Here is a 20,895-nt window from a genome sequence, read left to right as displayed (position 1 = left end):
GGGAAGGACGTTGATTCATTTCATTAGTTTACATTATCCCTCGCCTAGGTTACATCTTTAAGGCTTTCCCCTCCTTCCCTTCGCTTTCTTTTCTGTTCTTGATAATGGCTTAACTTTGCCTTCTCCTTTTAACTTGCTTTCATGCCTTGTTTTGGTTTGAGACATTATGATAGTTTGGGTTCCGATTTAAAGGAATGAGAGAGAATTAAAAAGAACTGTTAGTGTGTGGACCGTGGACCGGCTGCACATGTCCTCAAACTTTGTGGAGTCTTTTTTTTTTTTGAAAAAAAGAGAGAGCTTTGTCTTGTATGTAGGAAAAACCAAATTAATTTTTCGTTAAAAAAATTGTTAAGAGGCCCCAGGTGTATTTTCAAAAGGTAAGAAAAGGCCATGATTTGATTTATAAATCTAGATAGGTTGAGTGAGCTTATTTTATTTAGTATGATGACAAAAAAAAAATGGTAAGTGATATCAGGTGAATCAAACTAAGAAATAAAAAAGAGATCATAAAAAAGGTGTTTATTAAAAAAAAATGAAGATACATTTTAATATAATTAAGCACAATAAAAAATAAATAAATTCAGGTCAGTGCCTAGGTTAGCTCAATCAATCCTTCAACTAAAATCATGTGAATTAACCATCTAGGTGGTGGCCAAGTGTTTGTCTTGTATGTAGGAAAAACCAAATTAATTTTTCGTTAAAAAAATTGTTAAGAGGCCCCAGGTGTATTTTCAAAAGGTAAGAAAAGGCCATGATTTGATTTATAAATCTAGATAGGTTGAGTGAGCTTATTTTATTTAGTATGATGACAAAAAAAAAATGGTAAGTGATATCAGGTGAATCAAACTAAGAAATAAAAAAGAGATCATAAAAAAGGTGTTTATTAAAAAAAAATGAAGATACATTTTAATATAATTAAGCACAATAAAAAATAAATAAATTCAGGTCAGTGCCTAGGTTAGCTCAATCAATCCTTCAACTAAAATCATGTGAATTAACCATCTAGGTGGTGGCCAAGTGGTAAGGACTTGAGATCAAGGGGTTTGCTCCCTCTGTGGTCTCAGGTTCGAGTCTTTGGTTACTCATATGATGGTCACTGGAGGCTTATATGGTCGTTAACTTCAGGGCCCGTGGGATTAGTCGTAGTGCGCGCAAGCTGGCCCCGACACCTACATTAATCTAAAAAAAAAAAATCATGTGAATTGTACAGCACAATAGAAGACAAGCACATGAAAAGTTATGAAGCAAAGAGAGAGAGAGGAAGAAAAAAAAAAAGTCAAATTTTGAAACCAATAAACCTAAAAAAAAAAAAGTCTAGAGTAAAACTTGGCTAAACAGGTAAATTCATAACTTAATTGAAGGGACTTGGATAATTTTATCTAAATAAAATTAAAAAAATATAAATAAAATTTTTATAAATTTAAAATATTAAAAAATAAATAAATATTATTTGTTTTAACTTTTTAAACCCATAATTTAGGTTAGTGTAACCCAACTAAAAGAAACCATGACTTTTACTTCTCAACTAACTAAGACTAGAGAACAAAAATCAAGTTGATAACCTTCAAAAAAATCTTAAAAAATAAAGATCAAATGTTAAACAAAAAAAAAACATTATTTGATTTAAGAATGAAATTGAAAAAAATCTTATATTCTATAAAAAGAATCAAAACAAAATTAAAAATTAAAAAAAATGATCAAATCTGAAATAAAAAGAAAAATAATATTTCAATGAAGAGCAAAATTAAAAACAAATTTAAAGTTAAAAAAAAAAAAATTAAGATGAAAATTAGACAATAAAAAACAAAATAATTAAAACATAAACTTAAACAAAATAAAAGGACAACATATATTTTTTAACCGAGCCGCTCATTTTTCAAGAAGAAGAGAGAGAGAAAAAAATAGTTTGAAATATTAAATTTACCTTAACTTGACATGATTTTTTTTAAAAAAATATATATAATGAAAATACAAAAAATATCCTCTGCTCTAAATATTAAAAATCTAACCCTCAAGAACAATAAGGTAAAGCCATTGTGCATATTAAAAGAAAAGAAAAGAAAAAAACACCTTAAACTTTAGCTCTAAAAATGCAATATATATATTATCAATATGATAATGATTATTTGATCATTGTGAACATAAAAAAAATATGGTAAATGATATCAGGTGAATCAAACTAAGAAATAAAAAAGAGATCATAAAAAAAAGGTGTTTATTAAAAAAAATGAAAATACATTTTAATATAATTAAACACAATAAAAAAAATAATTCAAGCTAGTATCTAGGTTAGCTCAGTCAATTCTTCAACTAAAATCATCATGTGAATTGTACAACATAATAAAAGACAAGCACATGAAAAGTTATGAAGCTGTGAGAGAGAGAGAGAGAGGAAACTAGAATAAAAAAGTCAAATTTTAAAAAGAATAAACCTAGAAAAAAGGTCTAGAGTAAAACTTGGTTATTAGTTGGAAAGACTTGAATAATTTTATAAAAATAAAATTAAAAAAATATAAATAACAATTTCATAAATTTAAAATATTGAATGATAAATTTAAAAATAAAAATTAATATTAAAAAATAGATAAATATTATCCAATTTAACTTTTTAAACTCATAATTTAGATCAAGAGCTTGGTGTAACCCAATTAAAAGAAACCATAACTTTTAATTCCCAACTAACTTGAGGTTACAAAACAAAATTAGAAAAAATAATCAAGTTGACAACCCCCAAGAAAATCTAAAAAAATAAGAATTAAATGTTAAACAAAAACAAAATAAGAGAAAAAATAGCATTATTTGATTTAAGGATGAAATTTAAAAAAATCTTATATTCTACAAAAAGAATCAAAACAAAAATTAAAAAAAGATAATCAAATCTGAAATAAAAAGAAAAATAATATTTTAATGAAGAGCAAAATTGATAACAAATTTAAAGTTAAAAAAAAAATCAAGATGAAAATTAGACAATAAAAACAAAAGGATTAAAACATAAACTTAAACAAAATAAAAGGACAACATATATTTTTTAACCGAGCAGCTTGTTTTTCAAGAAGAAGAGAAAAAAAAAAGTTTGAAATATAAATTTACCTTAACTTGACATGGTTTTTTTCAAAAAAAATATAATGAAATTAAAAAAAATGATCAAATCTGAAATAAAAAGAAAAATAATATTTCAATGAAGAGCAAAATTAAAAACAAATTTAAAGTTAAAAAAAAAAAAATTAAGATGAAAATTAGACAATAAAAAACAAAATAATTAAAACATAAACTTAAACAAAATAAAAGGACAACATATATTTTTTAACCGAGCCGCTCATTTTTCAAGAAGAAGAGAGAGAGAAAAAAATAGTTTGAAATATTAAATTTACCTTAACTTGACATGATTTTTTTTAAAAAAATATATATAATGAAAATACAAAAAATATCCTCTGCTCTAAATATTAAAAATCTAACCCTCAAGAACAATAAGGTAAAGCCATTGTGCATATTAAAAGAAAAGAAAAGAAAAAAACACCTTAAACTTTAGCTCTAAAAATGCAATATATATATTATCAATATGATAATGATTATTTGATCATTGTGAAATTACAGTATTTTTGTTTAGCTTACTTAATGATTTTTTTTGAAAAACTAAAAATATAATTACATTTTTCTCATTCACAATCCATCGTGTCCAGGAATACAATGAATTCACCACCCCCAATCATATATGTTTTTGGGTAGTTAGTGAGTTTTCTTGCTTTTGATGAGTATCTTTATTACAAGGAAATCAAACTTCTAACAAAACTAATGATAACTGGACTACATGGGGAAGAACATGGCTGCAACGTGCTCCTTTTCCTTGGCCTGTCTTCCCTCGAAGTTTCTTTAAATCGTAATTGGTCCAGGTTAGTTGTATAATCGTTTTACATGTTGGAGGACAATTTTCGCGGTTATTATTTTTCTCGAAGGATTACCCATCCTGGCCTGGACATCATCATTATATATATAGAATCAAACGTCACCTCGCGAGAAGTGAGACTGATTCTGTTTTTAAGACCCATCCGCGTTGCCTTGCTTCTATCTTGGAAAATCTGCAACTATAGCTCAAAAAAATCTCTCATCTTGACTATTCGGAAGGGAAAAGAAAGTCGACAACACCACGAGACTTTGGAACCTAGCTGTTTAGAGTGCGCAGATGATGTGTTCTGTCACTGAGCTTAAAACAACCAATCCTTATCGACTTTAATTGAGACTGCACAGATTTTAAATTATCGTATCAACTTAATTGTCAACTACCTTCATCATAGCCGAACATGATCGAACGCAGTAGCTTTATCAGGGCGGTCTGGCGGCTTCCTTGCCAGTTGATTCTTGAAACAAATCTGGGATGGTTCCAAACCTCCACGCCACAATTCTCGGCAACTAGCACGCACGCATGAAAAATAACAGACTACGGAACAACTCGGCAAGCATCGGGTTTTGTCCTCACCCAGAAAATTCAGTGGAGGAACAGCAAAATCTTATCACAACCCACTTGCATGAAATGATAGCCTTCGGCTAAATCTTGGACTTCTGATACCCATACATGGAACAGATTACTGATCCTCATCGTTTAAAACGAGGAGACGTTATTTATAATAATTAACATGAATCACAACATGGGATAGTTCCTCGAAAGTGAACTTCCAAATGGAACTCTTCTCGTGTTTACAAAAGTAGCCATAACTACTTTTATCTATGAGAAATAAAACTTAACTAATCAAATTCTAAAATTTATTCTTTTAAAAATTATTAGTTTAAGTTTTATAAATTTTAAAACAAAACAATTAAAAAATTATATAGTTATTAACTTTAAAGCCCATAAAATTAATTAAAATATATACAACCTATTCAAATACCTACATTAATCTAAAATAAAACAGCCACTTTCTCAAGCATTGCCGTCTTTAACAATCAAGATTTCTAAACACCTCTGCCGACACCTAATGCAGTGGGAATTGATGAGTGCTTTTGCTGATGAACTATTGATTTACAAGCTTCGCAATTTGCTGTATTAAAGCAATGGCATCAGTTCATTTCAAGAAACACTTAAAATCGTGGGCCAATGCTTCTATATGCTACACAAGCAAACAAAGATGGAGATTTAGTGGAACAATATATTTCAGGTAATCATGATCTGTGGATTAGTAATGCGCAACAAGATGCGTATAGTGTTTCTATCTCTATCCTCTCCTATTTGAAGAAAAAAAGGTAACTTCACGAAAACATGCAGCTAAACCATCGCATTTGATTCCATGACGGCTACAACACTTAGCACCGCCTAACGATTCAAAATGTTATACAAGGAATCACGATTGATGGGTTCAACATGCCAATTTCGCTCGTTGCTGCTGGGATCCACCGTGGTTATATGTAAGTTCCTGTTATGGTGGTCATAGAGAGTACGCCTATGGCCAACGCTAATATATGTCATACCTGCTGCTTCAATCTGCCTGTACAGGTGTCCCTGCAAAAGTACACCACAACCATAAAATTAGAACTCGACACAAGCAATTCCAGTATTGATCGAACAATATGCCTGAATAACGGAAAATCATCTTTGATGATCATTGCTTCTAGCAAATGCAAAATACAGCCATCAATGAGAACCAAGTGCGCTCTGGATCTCAAGATTGGACAATAATGCTCGATACAAACTAGAATCAAATGCCATTCACATCTTGTATGCTTGTTTCTTCTAATCATTTCCATGTGCCTAGCCAGTGGAGTAGTTACTGTATGCTGTTAGACGAGTAGAATGCTTTAATTTGGAGGCACCCAGAGCATTTTCGTGCCCAGAGGAGTGTTTTGTTACTTGAATAGAGTGTATGGCAGTTTCAGTTTTGGCACATTGGTTACAAAAAGCATGAATAGAGAGATCAAGATGAATCTATATTCAAAAATACCTCATTGGCTTCATCCAAAGCACTAGTAGACTCATCCAATAGAACCACTTTTGGTTTTGAAAGCAACAGACGTGCAAACGCAAGGCGCTGCTGCTCGCCAAGGGACAGGACACTGGACCACTCATGTGTTGAATCCAGACTACCAAAACGTGATAATATGTAGCCAAGCCGGACATCTTCTAGAACCTGTATTAAATCATCTGTAGTGGGCTTACTACGCTTTACACCACTGGTTCCAGAGCTTGAATTCCGCATCAAGAAAGGCAATGAGCCTGTTAAATGAATCTATTAGCTCTAATTCCTTACAGTCTTTTTTAGTTACTGATTTCGCAATATCAATAATCCTCAGGATGCAAATGCACAAGAAACTACAGGCAAAGAATGCTGACAAGTGGCAAGAACTAACTACTCAAAATCACTGGGAGTTTTAACATTAATGATTAAATTTAACAAAACCCAAACCAACTCAATTAAATTTCAATCCTAAAGTAGTTAGGAATTGTTTTTCTCCATCCTATTTTCTCAAGGAAATAACGTCTTGGAATTTCATATAAATATCAAAACTTGCATCATCAGGTTGGAACGTTTTACATGACAAATGACCACATCAGAGCCGACAATTTCTAAAACGATGCTGGATCTTCCCAGAGATGCTCCAAAATCTGCTCCCAACTTCCCTTCCCCTAAAGCATACAAAAGAGTCTTGGAATTGGTTAAGAACCTTCAACCAACCACTCTCCCAATCCAGAAAAGGTTGAAGTTTGTTCATCACTTTCAACCTAAAACTAAATTGTGACCTTTTTAGGCAGCATTGATTCAACTGGTTCTAAGACCCATAAAGCACTCTCAAATACTCTTGCTTTAATACTTCATGCCAATAAATGGAAGTAAACTTTGCTCCATTGAGCATTTCAAGGAAAATAACGGATGTTGATAATTATTCCAATAGATTAAATCAGCTCTAAAAGAGTACAATTTTTCGTTCATCCAGAGAAAAGGATCACTGGCAACTTTCCTAGTCATGAGTCGTGACAGGCAACAATACATCTGACTATTGGAGTGTGGCAAAGCTAAGACACAAGTCACAAAATTGAAGTGCATCCTGGAAGTTACAAGATTGCCTCCTACACTCAACATTCATAAAAATATTCAACATGGTTTCCCAAAAACATTGGTCATGGAACCCCAGTCCAGAGAATAATAATTAAGTGGATGCGGAAAGGAAAAATTGTAGAAAAAACATACCAGCTGGATTACCACCATCTGATGTAGGAATTACATCATCAGCCCATGTAGGATAAAGCAATTGCTGACGAAGTGTTCCCAAAACCATATATGGTCTTTGAGGAAGGAAGAATATGCCTCTGTCATTTCTGTTAATGAGTCCTTCAAGTTCCTCAGCCATGTAATCTGCAGTACTTACTTTAAGAGCAGGTACTTCTGAAGAAGTGGGTGCCTGAGGATCATTTCCCTCATCAACATAGAAAGTGATTTGCCCTCGTCCAGTATTCCAAAGACCAGCCAGAGCTCTCAACAAGGACGTTTTACCACTCCCACTAGGTCCTGTTACCTGCCAATACATCCAGACAGCATAAAATTTATTTGCTCATTACAGGCTTACCGGTTAAATTCAACTAAATGAAGATACAAATTGATTCACGTACAAGTAAATGATCTTTCTTGTTAATAACCAATGACAAGTCCCTGATCAGTATAGCTTTACTCGTTGGTGTTTGCAGAGTCAAATTCTCTAAATCCAATACTTTTTGGCACCCGCCCATTGGTATGGAACCATTAGACTCCAATAAAAGTGAACTTCGCTCATCACAGTATGTAAGAGAAATCTCTTCCACGGAGCTGGAAATACATTTAGAGCTGCTGCTATCCAGAACATCATCAAATTCACCTGCATATGGTAGGTGTCAAATTCAAACAAATTCCTCAGTAAAAAATCTAAACCATCAAGGATCTGCTTATCCAGTTTCGTTATGCAAAGCATGACAAATCATTAGATGGAAGCACATTATGAAACCACAAATAAATTTATGAAGTTGGGAAAGGAGATCATTGACAGCCAGAAAGACAACTTTATACAGAAACAAGAAACAATGACACAGTAAGAGATGGGACAAATCAATATCTATATGACAATTACAATGCTATACTTTTTGTTAATTAAAAACGTAGCTGCAAGAGAGAAAAAAATTGAAGACAAAAAGGATACTGATAAAGCAACATAATTTCTTTCACTTCATCAGGGTATTAAAACCCCATCAGCACAAACACACGTACAGAAACACGTGTTATATAAGATGTTCATACGTCCTCAACAGAATAGAACCAATGAATAGTGGGTTGAAAATGGTAAATGGATATCTGGCACACATGAGAATTTTATAGAATCACAGGTACTATCAATGGTCAGGTTCAAAGGAAAAGACAGAGAAAGTACCTAACCGGTCAATGACAGCTGAAAAGGCACTGATGGCTTGAAATTGGTACACGATAAGGGAAAAATCTCCAAGGATATGATTAAAAGCAGATACAGACTGATTAATGACACCAAACTCAATTTTTCCAGAGAAATACATAGGAGCAACAACAGCAGCAGGAAGAATCTGGATTAGGTACCGGTAGCCACTTGTGAAGAACTCTAGATTTCTAGAAGATATCAACAGCCTCTGAAAATTAAACCAAAAAATTGTCAGATATTAGGACATATTATTAAATTTTATGCTGAGACAAACTTGCATGGCGAATAGCCAAAACAAATAATCTGACAGTATGATTTGTTGCATCTCACAAAAGAAAGCTGTCAAATAACGCACTGCACAATTTTTTCCGGGTTTAGTAGGGAAAAATTGAGAACAAAAATATTTCAAAATGATTATAACAAGGTCATTGATCATAGCCACAGCGCTTCAAAGGTTGATAGCATTACCCTAGTCAGCCTGATACATCTCAATGTATTAACAATACAAGTCAACCTTTAGAACAGGGTGTATGTGGATGACAAAAAATTGCAGTCTTCAAAAGCTTAAAACTGAGCCTGTGGCAAAATTGATATATTTTATTCTTTTAAGATCTCCATTTCAAGACTTGGGAATTTAAAGTTCATCAGCACACCATTTGTCCTATTAAATTGGAAAATCATCACTTGAGACTAGCCAATTACATACTTTTTTCTCCATGCTATCATTTCAGTCTATAAGCAAAGATGATTCAAACTCAACTTCAGTTCCTTGGGTATCATTGAATTTCATGGGACAGCGCTGCTCAAAGGATTGAATAAAAGCAGCTGCTTCAAGAGCAACCATTATTTGGTTCCAGGTCATTTGACCACATGAGAGTAGAATTATGAGAAATATGTAAAGAACTGACAATCAGAATATATCCTTACCGTTAAATTTTCAAAAGCACTTTTGAACCGCTGCAGCAGAAGTTGAATTTCATTTTCTTCACCCCCAAAGAAAGCAATTGATTCAGCATTTTCACGAACACGTACAAGTCCATAACGAAAATCTGCTTCTTTTTTCTCTTGCAAGAAATTTAGAGTCACTAATTCCTGAAAATGAAAATAAAAAAAACTTTTGGTTCAATTTGCCTTCTCTTTTTCCTGTATCACATAAATTATGATGTTATGAAAGACAAGAAAATTACCCTTCCAAGAAAAACACTAATAGCTGTTCCGCCAATAGAATATGCAAGGAGAACAACAAACAGTGGTGGATAGATGCCGTACAAGATGTTACTAAACGATATCAAGTCTACAGCAGCATTGAAAAGTGTCAACGAAAAGGAAAGGGCTGTCCCCGTGAATGAACTTAGATCATCAACAATGCGCTGATCCGGATTATCAATAATAGATTGGGATTGAATTTTGTAAAACGTCTGATTTTTCAGATAACGCTCCATGTAAAATTTAGTCATCCAAGACCTCCATCTCAAAGCAAGTATCTCTCTTGCATAATCTCTCAATACAAAGAACTGCAAACAAGGGTGTAACAAAAAATTAACTAAAATACATAAATACCAAAGGTGAAGTAGAAGAAAAAAGTAAGATTAAGAGATTCTACATGTCACTGCATAACTATAACATGCGTTCAGTGTAATTTTTATGTTTATTTTCCTTTTCCGGTCCAAATATTAATACTCTCTATCGCTAAGACAAAACCTTCTGTCACCATTTATTTTCCTTCGAATATTATAAGTTACAGTACAGCAATAAAAAGCCCATTATCAACAATGTTTTGGTGTTATTTGCAATACTTAATGACAAAATCAAGAAAAAGAAAGACCAGCAAAAGTTCTATTACCTAAAATGTTATATTTTGAGAGCTCACCGGAATTCCTCCAGCGAAGGCTCCAAGGTAGTACAATAACTGCTTCGTAAACTGTTCCTGATCCTTATCTGCCATCCATAATTAATTAATCAAATTAGACTCTCATTAGCATTAATAATCACACGAAAAAAAAATCGAATGCTCTAGTACTTTTTTACACTTACTGGCAAGCGCATTGTAGAAATCGCGACCAAGGAAATTGAAACCGACACTAATACCAGTGGTACCCAAAGTGAGAGCAAAAACAGCAGCCAATTGCAATCTAGCTGGCTCCTTGTCCTCTGAGAACCAATAAGGTGCAGCCACTTTCCAGAATCTTCTATATAGCGTGCCAAGCCCAGGCACCTTTCTTTGTCCATCACCATCACCATCACCATTATTATTATCACTCCCCTGCACAGTTAGAATACAGAAAGCATTAAATTCAATAAGCATACAATAATAGTTGAAATTATCGGCTACCTTATCTAGTTGCGGCGACTCAGTAGCAGAAGAAGCAGCGGCAGATCTGAAGCTGTCTTTCAAATTCCATTTTTTTGAAGAAGAGTAGTAGCCTTTTACTCTCCTTTTGAGAGGAGGCATCGTGGAAGAATAATTATGATTTTGTATACTAAATTGAACGAGATGGAAGTTATTAGCAGTGTTGTAATATGGTTTCTTGGGAGTGATAAAGGGTGTGAACGGTTTTGTGTCTACTAGTATCGTCGCCGTCATCTTTTTTCAGGGGATTTCTGTTATGGTTTTGCAGACAAGTTTCTGTTTCTGTTTCTGTTATGGCTATCTCTCTTTGGAAGTTTTTGCCAAGCACGAAACTGTGACTTCTGCTTACCTATACTATGCCTCTACGGCTCTCTGTTTTCTGGAATGCATGGTGTGTTTGCGAGCGCTCGGTGCCTCCACCACGCTTCTATGAACAAGTTAAATTAAATTGTTATTTTGAATTATCTACGAAGGAAGCTCAATTTTGGTGATCACTGTCATGCCACGTTGCTTCTTTCTTCTACATCTAACATCTCACCGATACGACTTTCTTTTTTCTTTATTTCTTTTCCGATAAAATATTTACCCCTCCACTCCTGCCTTTCCCTCAAACCCGGGCAGTCCCATCTCCAGTCAACTTTTTTAATGCACCAGAGATAAACTCGGAGACAGCTAATTCCCTCGCAAATTAGATTAAATTATTTATTTTTCGGTCAAATTGATTTGCATTCAAGATAAATTTTCTTTCCACTTTATAATTTGAATCGCAAACCAGGACAAGTTATTTTATTTGCAAGTTCGTGAGAATTTTATGTCCATAAGATGGGAGTAATAACAAGAGAAAAACCTGGATCAGAATTCCTCGGGTCAGATAAGTCAGGAAAGGGAGAATCATGCAGTTCTTTCATTCACATTCATCTCAACCTTCACTGGGAAGAACCAAAGGTTTTCCACAAGGAATATATAAAATTAACAAATATCATATTTATACAGGTCGGGTTGAGTCCAAGGAGACCAGGAAAAAAGAAACCCACCTGTATCCGGACAGTCCGAGGATCCGCCAAAACGCATCCACAAACCCAAAGGTCCAGTGATTTCTACCCAATTTCTTTCATCCAATTCAAAAAAAAAAAAAAAGCGAGGCCTAACTAAATATTGCCGATGAACAAACTCCAAATAATAGCAGCATGAACTTAAAAATTATGATCGCCTAACCACTCAAACTTGTGAAGACTTGCAATACAATTGAAATACACCAACAAAGCTTCTCTAGTTCATTAGTGAACACTTACATTACATTTAACTTTTTTTCATCATATTCTGCTCAGTTTGGTACAGAGAACAAAGGCTGGCGAAAGGATCTTCTTCCCTTTAATCCATGGCCGGAACCCCCCTTCTACTGTGCTTGGGAAGTTCCAGCCTCAGCTCCTAGGACTGCTGCATCAAGAGATGTGGAAACGGCCATGACCTCTCCAGGAGGCGGGTGGTCAAATTTGCATGTTGCACCATACTTGCATGCACCAGTCTTCATATAGTATGGACAGTGAACCGCACCCTGTCAAAGGTTACACCAAGATAAATACCACTGCACATGTACATCACAAGAAACATCTTGCCTAGTCGAGTGGTAACCCATCAGCCCTCCGCCTGAATAATTGACTAAAAGGTGGCAGAGTCAAATGGGGCCCGTTTCAAGGTTTTTTGATTACGAGAGGAATAATATTAAGAATTGTGTTCAGTGTGGTTTAGGACAAAGAGAACCTTGAAGTGCCAGCATTCATGCACAGAACTGCTAACTGCTGATGGAGTAAATATGCAATGAAGCAATCTAAACACTAAAGCAAGTCCAATGCTAAGATATTGAGTTAAACCAAGGATGAGGAAATTTCTCATTTCCGAATGAAGTGAAATTTGTAAAACAGACCATGCTGTTAGTGGCCAGAAAAATGTGGAATCAGAGCCACATCTCTTCAAATCAATTTATGCAACTTGCTCTCACAAGCCATAATACACGACATGTAACATCTTCAACCAAAAAGAGGAGAATGCTTAAAACCATTTCAATGTGCTTCACATGTTAGTCTATCATAACAAGCACCTCAAAACGAGCAAACAGTTTTTAAATTTGAAGGATATGCATCATAACACAAGAAAGGAAAACAACACACTGCTTCTCACAGAAATAGATGACTCCTTTCAGTGCAAACAACGTAAATATTGCCATGCTTAATTTCTAGCAGCAATCCATACCTCTCTTCTAGGCAATCCTGCAAGAGTGAGCTTCACAGTCTGCTGTTGAATTTGCTTTTCTGTTGGTGCAGAACGATCAATAGGGTGATGAAATTTACATCTCTCCCCAAACTTACACTCACCAGTCTTCATGTAGAACTGAAAATGAAAACATAACACATTGAATGTGCCTACATATCAAGGATTCATTGAACCAAGAAACAAGCTGCTCCAACAAAAATTGAAGGACAAGCTAAGATAGATGCTCACATCACATTCTGCCTGTCCAGGTCGTTGAGGGTAGAAGGTCGGTCCCACTCCCAGCTGCAGTAGCAAACAAATAACAGGCATCAGTACTGAACCAAAATGACCATACTTGCTGTAACCACTAGAATGCCAAGAGATCTCTCAGCAGAAACAGTGAGAGCAGTATAAGTTAAAGTTATCTCCACAAACCAGGGAAACCTATTGTGTATCGAGTCCATAAATAAACTTTTACATGAACAATGATGCAAAAAAATAATGTTAAAATCTAATCCAACAATAATAGTTCATAACCAATGAGTAAGTAAAAAATAAATCATATAGAAGGTTAAGAATTTAAACAAAATCAAATATATCAACTGCAAAGCTAAAGTCAGGTGAAAAGAACAATTTTTTTTTTAGAATCAAATTGAACGGCGAATGATAAGCACAAAAAGAAAGCTTCTTTGATGAATTCAACCTAAACACAGCTATCTTTGAAGTTCAAACACCTTTTTCCACACATAAGGCTTCATTTCTCATTAAACCACCATGAGATATGATAGAGGGCACTCTTTAAACTGCAATCATAATTAATAAACTCAACCCAAATCACCTTTCCAAACAGGCCCTTAGCCACATGCACCGACATTCTCACAAAGCAATTGTCTTAAATTGATCTTTCAATGAAACAGAAGTGACTTTGTGAAGTGAATATGCAAATGGTTTTTTATTTACCATAGACAATCTGGGGTCAATAGTTTGATATATAGAGGCAGCAGGATTGAAAACACCAAAGTTCAGATTTGCCAAAGAAGGAGCTACAATTGGATGGCCTATTGCAGCTGCAGGTGGATTGATCGCTGCAAAAGAATAGCAGAAATGAGATTACAAAGCTCAAGTGCAGAAGATAAGGCCTCAAATACTTAAATCAGGCATTCCAATTTTAAATTAAAAACACGTGTTTGCATACCAGTCCTCTCAGGATGATTATAGCGGCAAGTGGCACCATACTTACAACTGAATGGAAAAGAAAAATTAAGTAAAATGTTTGACCATTACCTACCAAACTATTACATAAGTTATGCATAAATAGGTGCGTGCTTACCTGCCAGTTTTCAGGTAGAAGGGACAATCCACTTCACCCTACCAAAGTCACACAATGCCGATTAATGGTCGAAACAAAAAGGAACGCTACATGCCTCATTAATCACATCAACTAACCCTTCACCAAGAATTAAAACAGCATTACCAGTCTTATTGGAAGTCCTTTGGAGTTGTGATGTAGGGCTGGGGTAACAGGAGAGTTGATCACATTGACATCTCCAGTGATTCCCTCATTCTTAACCACAGAGTCAGTTTGCACTCCATTATCATTCCCTAGTCCTGACAAGGGTATCTGGATATCTTTTGGATGATGGAATTTGCAGCTTGCACCGAATTTGCATTTTCCAGTCTTCATGTAGAACTGCACAAGAAACATAATATTCAGGATGACAGATAACCAAACTAATAAGACAGATTTAGACAGTAATGCTCCCAGGAAAAAAAAAAAGTGAATGGCTTCTTACTGCACATTGGGGCTCAGAAGGCCTCTCTGGCAAAGCAGAAACACTGGAGTTCTCTGAATCACCCTGGAACCATAGTAAGGCATCTAATTATAAACTGGGAGTTATCCAAATAAAGGATTTGTAGAATTTTATGATAATAGCACATACCAATGACAACTTTTCTTTGGGATGATTAAACTTGCAGTTCAAACCATACTTGCACCTTTGAGTTTTCAGAAAGTACTGCAATGATAATTAACCACACAAGATTCGAAAACATATCAAGTGCTAAAATTAATTTAGTGACAATTGCAAGAAAAGAGACTGTCAGTGATAAAACTTACAGGACAATCAGGTTCCCCTGGTCTCTCAGGAAAAGTTTCGCTTGTAGCAACGAGGGGAACCTAAACAATAAAGAAAAAAAAGCACAATGATACCATTCATAACTTATATGTAACAATAATTTTCAAGTTGATAAAAAGGAGAGCAAATAAATAGGCATCAAAATAGTAAAACATGAGAAACAACGCTTGCTTGAACAAGCGCAGTAGATGCAGATGCCATATACCAATATACACTGCTTCTTTCTACATACATTCATGAAAATATCAGTGTCAATCTCCATACACTGCTTCTTTCTACATACATTCATGAAAATATCAGTGTCAATCTCCGTAAACAAGGGTTTATGTTTCTAATTGGCATTCTTTCCATATTGCCTGCCTCAACAATGCAAACTATATTCCACATGGTACACAAGCAACATCTGTTCTAATTAGATCTCCTAGCAAACAAGACCGAGAATTTAGCAATCATGAAGCAAAAAAAGCTTCAATAGATGTCAGTAGTATGTCAGAAGAAATCAACACTCAAAACCAAAGATTTGCAAACACAAATCCAAGTACCATGCTGAACATGGACAGAGGTTTTTGGCCATGCAAAATGCACAAATGAAAAGATTAAGATAGGGAAATGTAAGCATGCTACGGTGAAACATGTATTATAACCATTCTACGTAACTAGACTGTTTAGTTGCTCACTTGTAAACGAACCACAGATACAGAAGTAATTATAAAGTAACTATAAGTTTCTAAGATAAGCTTCATAGTCTCAAAGTCAAAGTCTCATATACAAATATCCAATTCGCGCGGATAACAATGGCTCCAAAAGTCAATCTTCCAATAAGCGTTCTGTGGTTCAGGAATACCCTTGATAAAAACTAGAAAACCTCAAAAAGAAAATAATGTGGTTCAGATGAAAAATAGTACTACGAACCCTTTCTAGAACAATAGAAGAATTTATTAATAGAGTAGAGAAGTCTATAAACAGTATACCAAATTACAAACATTTAAATAGGGAATATTCACAGAGAAAATATTGTAAATAGAGGTAGTCTAAAGAAAATATAACTGATGTCCCACAGACTGAAAATGGAGTCCCTCATAGGTACAAAAAAAGAATAGTACAATTTAAAGGGATAATATCATATCATATTCATTAAAAACAATTAAGGGGCAAGTATATCAATTATATACAACATAAGCATATGACAAGAATAAAACTATTATAAAAATTAGAATTTTTATACAATGTAGAACAAACTAAAAGTAAGAGCTAGAATAGTTTTATAGAAAATATGTTCACAAGTTCAAGTAACAAATAAGTAATTTAATCACCTTATAAATTTAGACAATGACCAAGCCTTTATGCTCATACCCATCAAATTATATATTTAGTATACAGAGTGTTGCATAAAGATATTTATATAAATAAACCGTATTAGATAACCATATTATATACATTAAGATAGCAATAAATGGTCACCTCTTTCCAATCTGGGATTCCACCCTCAGGAACCCAAACAGGATGGTCAAACTTGCAGGTATCTCCAAATTTACAGGTTCGGGTGAGCATATAGTGGGCACAATCCTTCTCCCCTGGTCTCTGTGGATATATAGGAAAATGACTTGTAGTCTCGAATCTAACACGCTTGGCTAAAGAATTGGTAGAATACCAATCTTCACTTTGCCCAATTGTGCTATGGGCACCCAAAAGAGTCGGATGATAGAGCACTATAATAGTAGTACAAGCATACACAAAAGAAAAAGGAAGATATAGTTACTATATAAGTATGCTTAAAACTTTAATTTTGGGACTAAGAACACACTTTAAAAAAACTAAAACAAAGATCAGATACTATAACACTTTCATAACAAACAAAATGAAGATAAAATATTGTAAAGCTTCTATTTTACAGTATTTTTGTACACATCTAAGATTTGCACGTCAAATCAATTACAAGGTGATAAAATAACTTGTTCAGCAATTACAGTAACAGTTTTATATATACAGGTAAAGCTATTGACATGACTTCACATGTATTGGATAATGTGAAGCATCTGCCAAAATTTATAAACAGCAGATCAAATGAAACTAATCTCCTCTCATTTATAACACAACTTAACCTCATCGTGTTATGTACAGTAGAAAAAGGCACATTTCAAGCCAAATCACGCATGACAGTGTATGCGTGAATGGCCCTTGATGGCTTGGTCATATTAGGATAAGCAGAATAGCATAGCAGAAGCCTGCTTTTCAAAAAGCAGTAAAGCAGATTGGATTAGCGCCATATGGTCATACATGGACTGAAGTTTCAAGCAACTTCCTGAATCGTGTTTGTCATAAAATAAATGCCTCACATTAAACGAATTCCATAGATTTTTTTGGTATAGTAGTTAGTAATTAAAATTTAACTAGATCACCATAAATGCACCCCTAAAGATTTTCACAGCCATTACACAAAGTAGATTTATTAAGCTCGCGCCATACTTGTTTTCCATTTATAACACCAAAACACAACATAAGTTAGATTTTAAATAACACAAACCACACAGATGCATAAAAAAATAAAATGTAAACATAACATTTCTGCACATTTTTCCTGGAGCTTAACAATTAGGTATCAGAGAAGTTCGCATCATTAGCTTTGCAGAGGCAAAAAATTCGATACCATATGCATATAATAAAATCCTAATAAAGCATCAAATCCATACAGCACTCAGAAGAGGATAGAAAGAGGACACTTGAGTTTAAATTATATTCTTGTGGCAAATGAGAGGAAACAAGAAAAAAAACCGATTATACTAAGCTAACAGGACATAAAGGCAATAAAAGAAAATGAAAGAGAAAGGGAGGAGACGAAGCCCTAACCCTAAAACTAACCTTCAGGAGTGCGTTTAAGGCCAGGAACAAGCGATTCAACGGCGGGAGGAACATCAACACCATACGGCGGCGTCCAAGACGACAAATGTGGAGAAGTTGCAGCAGCAGAAGCAATGCCTCTGTCGACCGAGTATCTGAGTGCGGTATCGCTCTGTTTAAGATACATGGAGGAACTCACCGAGTACTTCGAAGAATCCGAAGATTGAGGGTCTGACCCAGTGCCTGAGTATCAGGTAAAGACTGAGTCGGTGAGACACGAGTCAGTTAGGGAACAGGAAGCCGATGTCGTTGTCGCTGTGGCACCGTAGCCGTAGAGCTGGTTGGCCGTTTATCGAAATCCCGATGGGACGCTCAATTTTCTTTTTTCCATTTGTTTGTTTTCTGATGGTTTTGATTTTTTATAATATTTTTCCGGTGGATCTTAGCCGCGTACTGGAGTTTTTTGAGCGGTCATTAAATTGCCACGTTTTCTAACCAGGGGTATCTGGTTTCCAGACGTGGTTAATTTTTTTAGTGAGATACATATAAAACATGCATTTTTTATTTTTTAAAAATATAAACTTTTAAAAAATTATACCTTTAAAAACAAATCCCCACACCCCTAAACCAAAAACATACAAAGATATAATCATGTCCGCTGCCTTTTACTTTGATCAGTTTAGTCTGTTAATATGATATAAAGAAAACTTAACACTGTTCAATTTAAACAGAAAGAACAAGTTAGTGTATTTAAAACTCAACTTTTTTAATTTCTCAACATTTAATAAAAGAATAAAATAATATTAGAAACTCAATTTGGCCCTTATATAGAACAATAATTATAATTATAAAAAATAAATAAATAAAACTTGGCTGGTTTAAATATGTTGCGAACAAGTTAATATATTTTTTTAGTCTTTTAATAATATTTTCATAGCTTAGTTGGCTAGTGCTTGTAGCTCACTAGAGGTTCAATTTAACACATATTTTTTAGGTTTTTTAATTATATATTTTAATATAAAATTTTTATTAGATTTTATTTTTCAATATTTAATAGTAAATAAATTTTTATATTTTTTTACCATATAATTGGTTGATTGGGTACAAGGGGATTTAGAGAAGAAAGAAGTTGAAAAGATGCATAAATTATCATCTTCATTTACTGCAAGAAAGGTAATACAACCTGTACATCAGAGGCAGTAGCCCGACCTTTAGAAAATGGTGCGGAATCAGCAACACTTCCATTCCCATTTCTAATTATAAATGTAGCACTAGCGACCCCTGTTAGAGCATTATTCAGGATTTTTTTCATCGCTAATGTTTCCATTCCCTCTCAATTTGCTCTCCTATGATTAAAACCGCAAGTTTTTAGGCTGTGTGGAATCCACTGTCACGAGTCATGGAAGCCAAGATATTGGCGGCCATAGTCTTGGCAAATGGTGATGGAACACCTCTAGATTAGCAAGAGTGCAAGACTTTATGATTTTACTTGGTCTTGCATGCTCGAGGGTGATGTTTTAAGGGTTTATCAATTTGCAATCTCAAGTTAATTCTCTGGCCTAGTGTAGCTCTCGAATACATGTACCATATGTTTGATAAAAATCTAAAATACAATAGCAGTCATGTAATCATATCAATTTTATAATTTTAAACAAAAAATAATACAAGGATAGTTTTTAACTTAATAGAAATTTTTTAATTTTAACATAATAAAAGCCTTTTAGTTATGAAATAAAATACAATAACAATCATCTAAATGATCACGTCACATTTTTTATTTATTTTTTAATTTTATTCAACGCGAGATGTAAAGTTTAACATTAAAAAAACATATATATATATATAAGGCAAGAGCTCCAATGTAGTTAACTCAACTAATTATGTTTTTTATTAAAAAGAAGACATTCTTAAAAGGAAAAAAAAAAAACAGATTTATTTAATTTTGACGTCTTATAGTCTTTAGTTAATTACATTTTACTACCTTGAAATATATGATAAATATCAGGTTTTTACTTAACAGCTTGTATTCTAGAAATAAGCTCCCTTTTTTCATAGAAGATAAAATAAAAAATCAATCAAGTTGTGAGATAATTGATAGAGAATAATTTCTTATTTTAAAGAATTGATAAACTCAATACAAGTTCAATTTTAACAAATGATGCAGCAACTTGTAGGGAAACCAAGCTAGGCTGGCTACTCGCCAGTGCCGGTAACTCCCAAGTCTTTCTTATTTTCATCCTTGCCAGCGCCAAAGACAGGGCCTCCTTCGCCAGCGGCGTCAGGAACCTTCTCCTGAAGTTTGTCGATCCGGATCGCGCCCTGATCCTCCTTTGAGTCCACCTTAACTCTGGTCATGTTCTCCCCCCCTGACACTGACTCGTATGTTGTTGCTGTTGTACTGCCCGGCGGCTGTGCTCCCTGTGCCCCTGACATTTCCTATTGCCTTCCTCTCTTTCGCTCTTCTTTCCGAGTTTTCAAGTGGTTTCAATACAGGTATAGCAGCGTCAAGAAGACCTTATATATGCACTAAAGATGGCATGACCTTTTGTCTTCATAAACACAGTAATCTAGGGGATTTTGACAAACTTGAGGTCCAACAAAATAAAAACACGTCAATAGCAAGCGAAGCCACATGGCATACATGCTACCAATCCCCGTCAAATATGGCACTCTGTTCTGCAACGTGTGGCACATGCAATATCACTACTTGGCACCACACCACCAGCCTTACTGTTGACGTTAGGATCAAACTCCTCAGGGGGGGAGGAGCAAGAGCAGCGAATCATCAGGGTCTTCGGCTTGCCACAAATGATGTTTCTGAAAGGCATTGATAATTGAGTTTGGCATACATTCTGACTTCGGCCCTCTCACTTTAACCTGCTAATTTAAGGATCGTATATGCAATTTTTTCGTTAAAGC

General features: G+C 34.4%; 3 protein-coding genes across 4 annotated transcripts; all 3 read right to left on the bottom strand.

Annotated features, from left to right (window-relative positions):
• Positions 1–5,131: 5,131 nt before the first annotated feature.
• Positions 5,132–11,210, bottom strand: ABCD2 (ABC transporter family protein). Of its 2 annotated transcripts, none has more exons than XM_011016225.1 (11): positions 11,090–11,210; positions 10,736–11,020; positions 10,438–10,666; positions 10,274–10,341; positions 9,591–9,917; positions 9,331–9,495; positions 8,383–8,611; positions 7,595–7,836; positions 7,176–7,500; positions 5,931–6,202; positions 5,132–5,491 (listed from the first exon to the last, which is right to left on the bottom strand). In XM_011016225.1, exons 2-11 carry the CDS (start codon positions 10,985–10,987, stop codon positions 5,306–5,308), a joined length of 2,295 nt encoding a protein of 764 aa, XP_011014527.1. In that variant the 5' UTR covers positions 10,988–11,020; positions 11,090–11,210; the 3' UTR covers positions 5,132–5,305. The 2 variants fall into 2 exon arrangements, with proteins under 2 accessions (XP_011014527.1, XP_011014536.1); XM_011016234.1 differs by having other exon boundaries at positions 10,736–11,023; positions 11,093–11,210.
• Positions 11,211–11,672: 462 nt separating this feature from the next.
• Positions 11,673–18,382, bottom strand: HUA1 (floral homeotic protein (HUA1)). Its single transcript, XM_011016213.1, is given in 12 exon segments — positions 11,673–12,308; positions 13,004–13,141; positions 13,253–13,306; positions 13,964–14,088; positions 14,199–14,245; positions 14,334–14,371; positions 14,478–14,693; positions 14,797–14,859; positions 14,944–15,018; positions 15,120–15,179; positions 16,600–16,847; positions 17,998–18,382. Coding segments are annotated over 12 exon segments (1,593 nt in total). The 5' UTR covers positions 18,368–18,382; the 3' UTR covers positions 11,673–12,149.
• A 1,677-nt stretch (positions 18,383–20,059) lies between these two features.
• LOC105118286 (seed maturation protein) lies at positions 20,060–20,891 on the bottom strand. The gene has a single exon (XM_011016201.1). It carries the CDS (start codon positions 20,407–20,409, stop codon positions 20,170–20,172), a length of 240 nt encoding a protein of 79 aa, XP_011014503.1. The 5' UTR covers positions 20,410–20,891; the 3' UTR covers positions 20,060–20,169.
• Between the last annotated feature and the right edge of the window lie 4 nt (positions 20,892–20,895).

The sequence above is a fragment of the Populus euphratica genome, unplaced genomic scaffold, assembly GCF_000495115.2.
Source record: "Populus euphratica unplaced genomic scaffold, PopEup_1.0 scaffold5.1, whole genome shotgun sequence".
Lineage (NCBI taxonomy): Eukaryota > Viridiplantae > Streptophyta > Magnoliopsida > Malpighiales > Salicaceae > Populus > Populus euphratica.
This window is presented reverse-complemented; position numbering and strand designations above follow the sequence as displayed.

What these genes read in the sequence shown, in the direction of transcription:
- ABCD2 (XM_011016225.1), bottom strand. Translation starts at nt 10,987, where the DNA reads ATGACGGCGACGATACTAGTAGACACAAAACCGTTCACACCCTTTATC. An exon ending in AGCTGTCATTGACCGGTTAG is followed by an intron (nt 7,837 to 8,382) that starts GTACTTTCTCTG and finishes TACCATATGCAG; the next exon opens with GTGAATTTGATGATGTTCTG. An exon ending in ACAAGAAAGATCATTTACTT is followed by an intron (nt 7,501 to 7,594) that starts GTACGTGAATCA and finishes ATGTATTGGCAG; the next exon opens with GTAACAGGACCTAGTGGGAG.
- LOC105118286 (XM_011016201.1), bottom strand. Translation starts at nt 20,409, where the DNA reads ATGTCAGGGGCACAGGGAGCACAGCCGCCGGGCAGTACAACAGCAACA.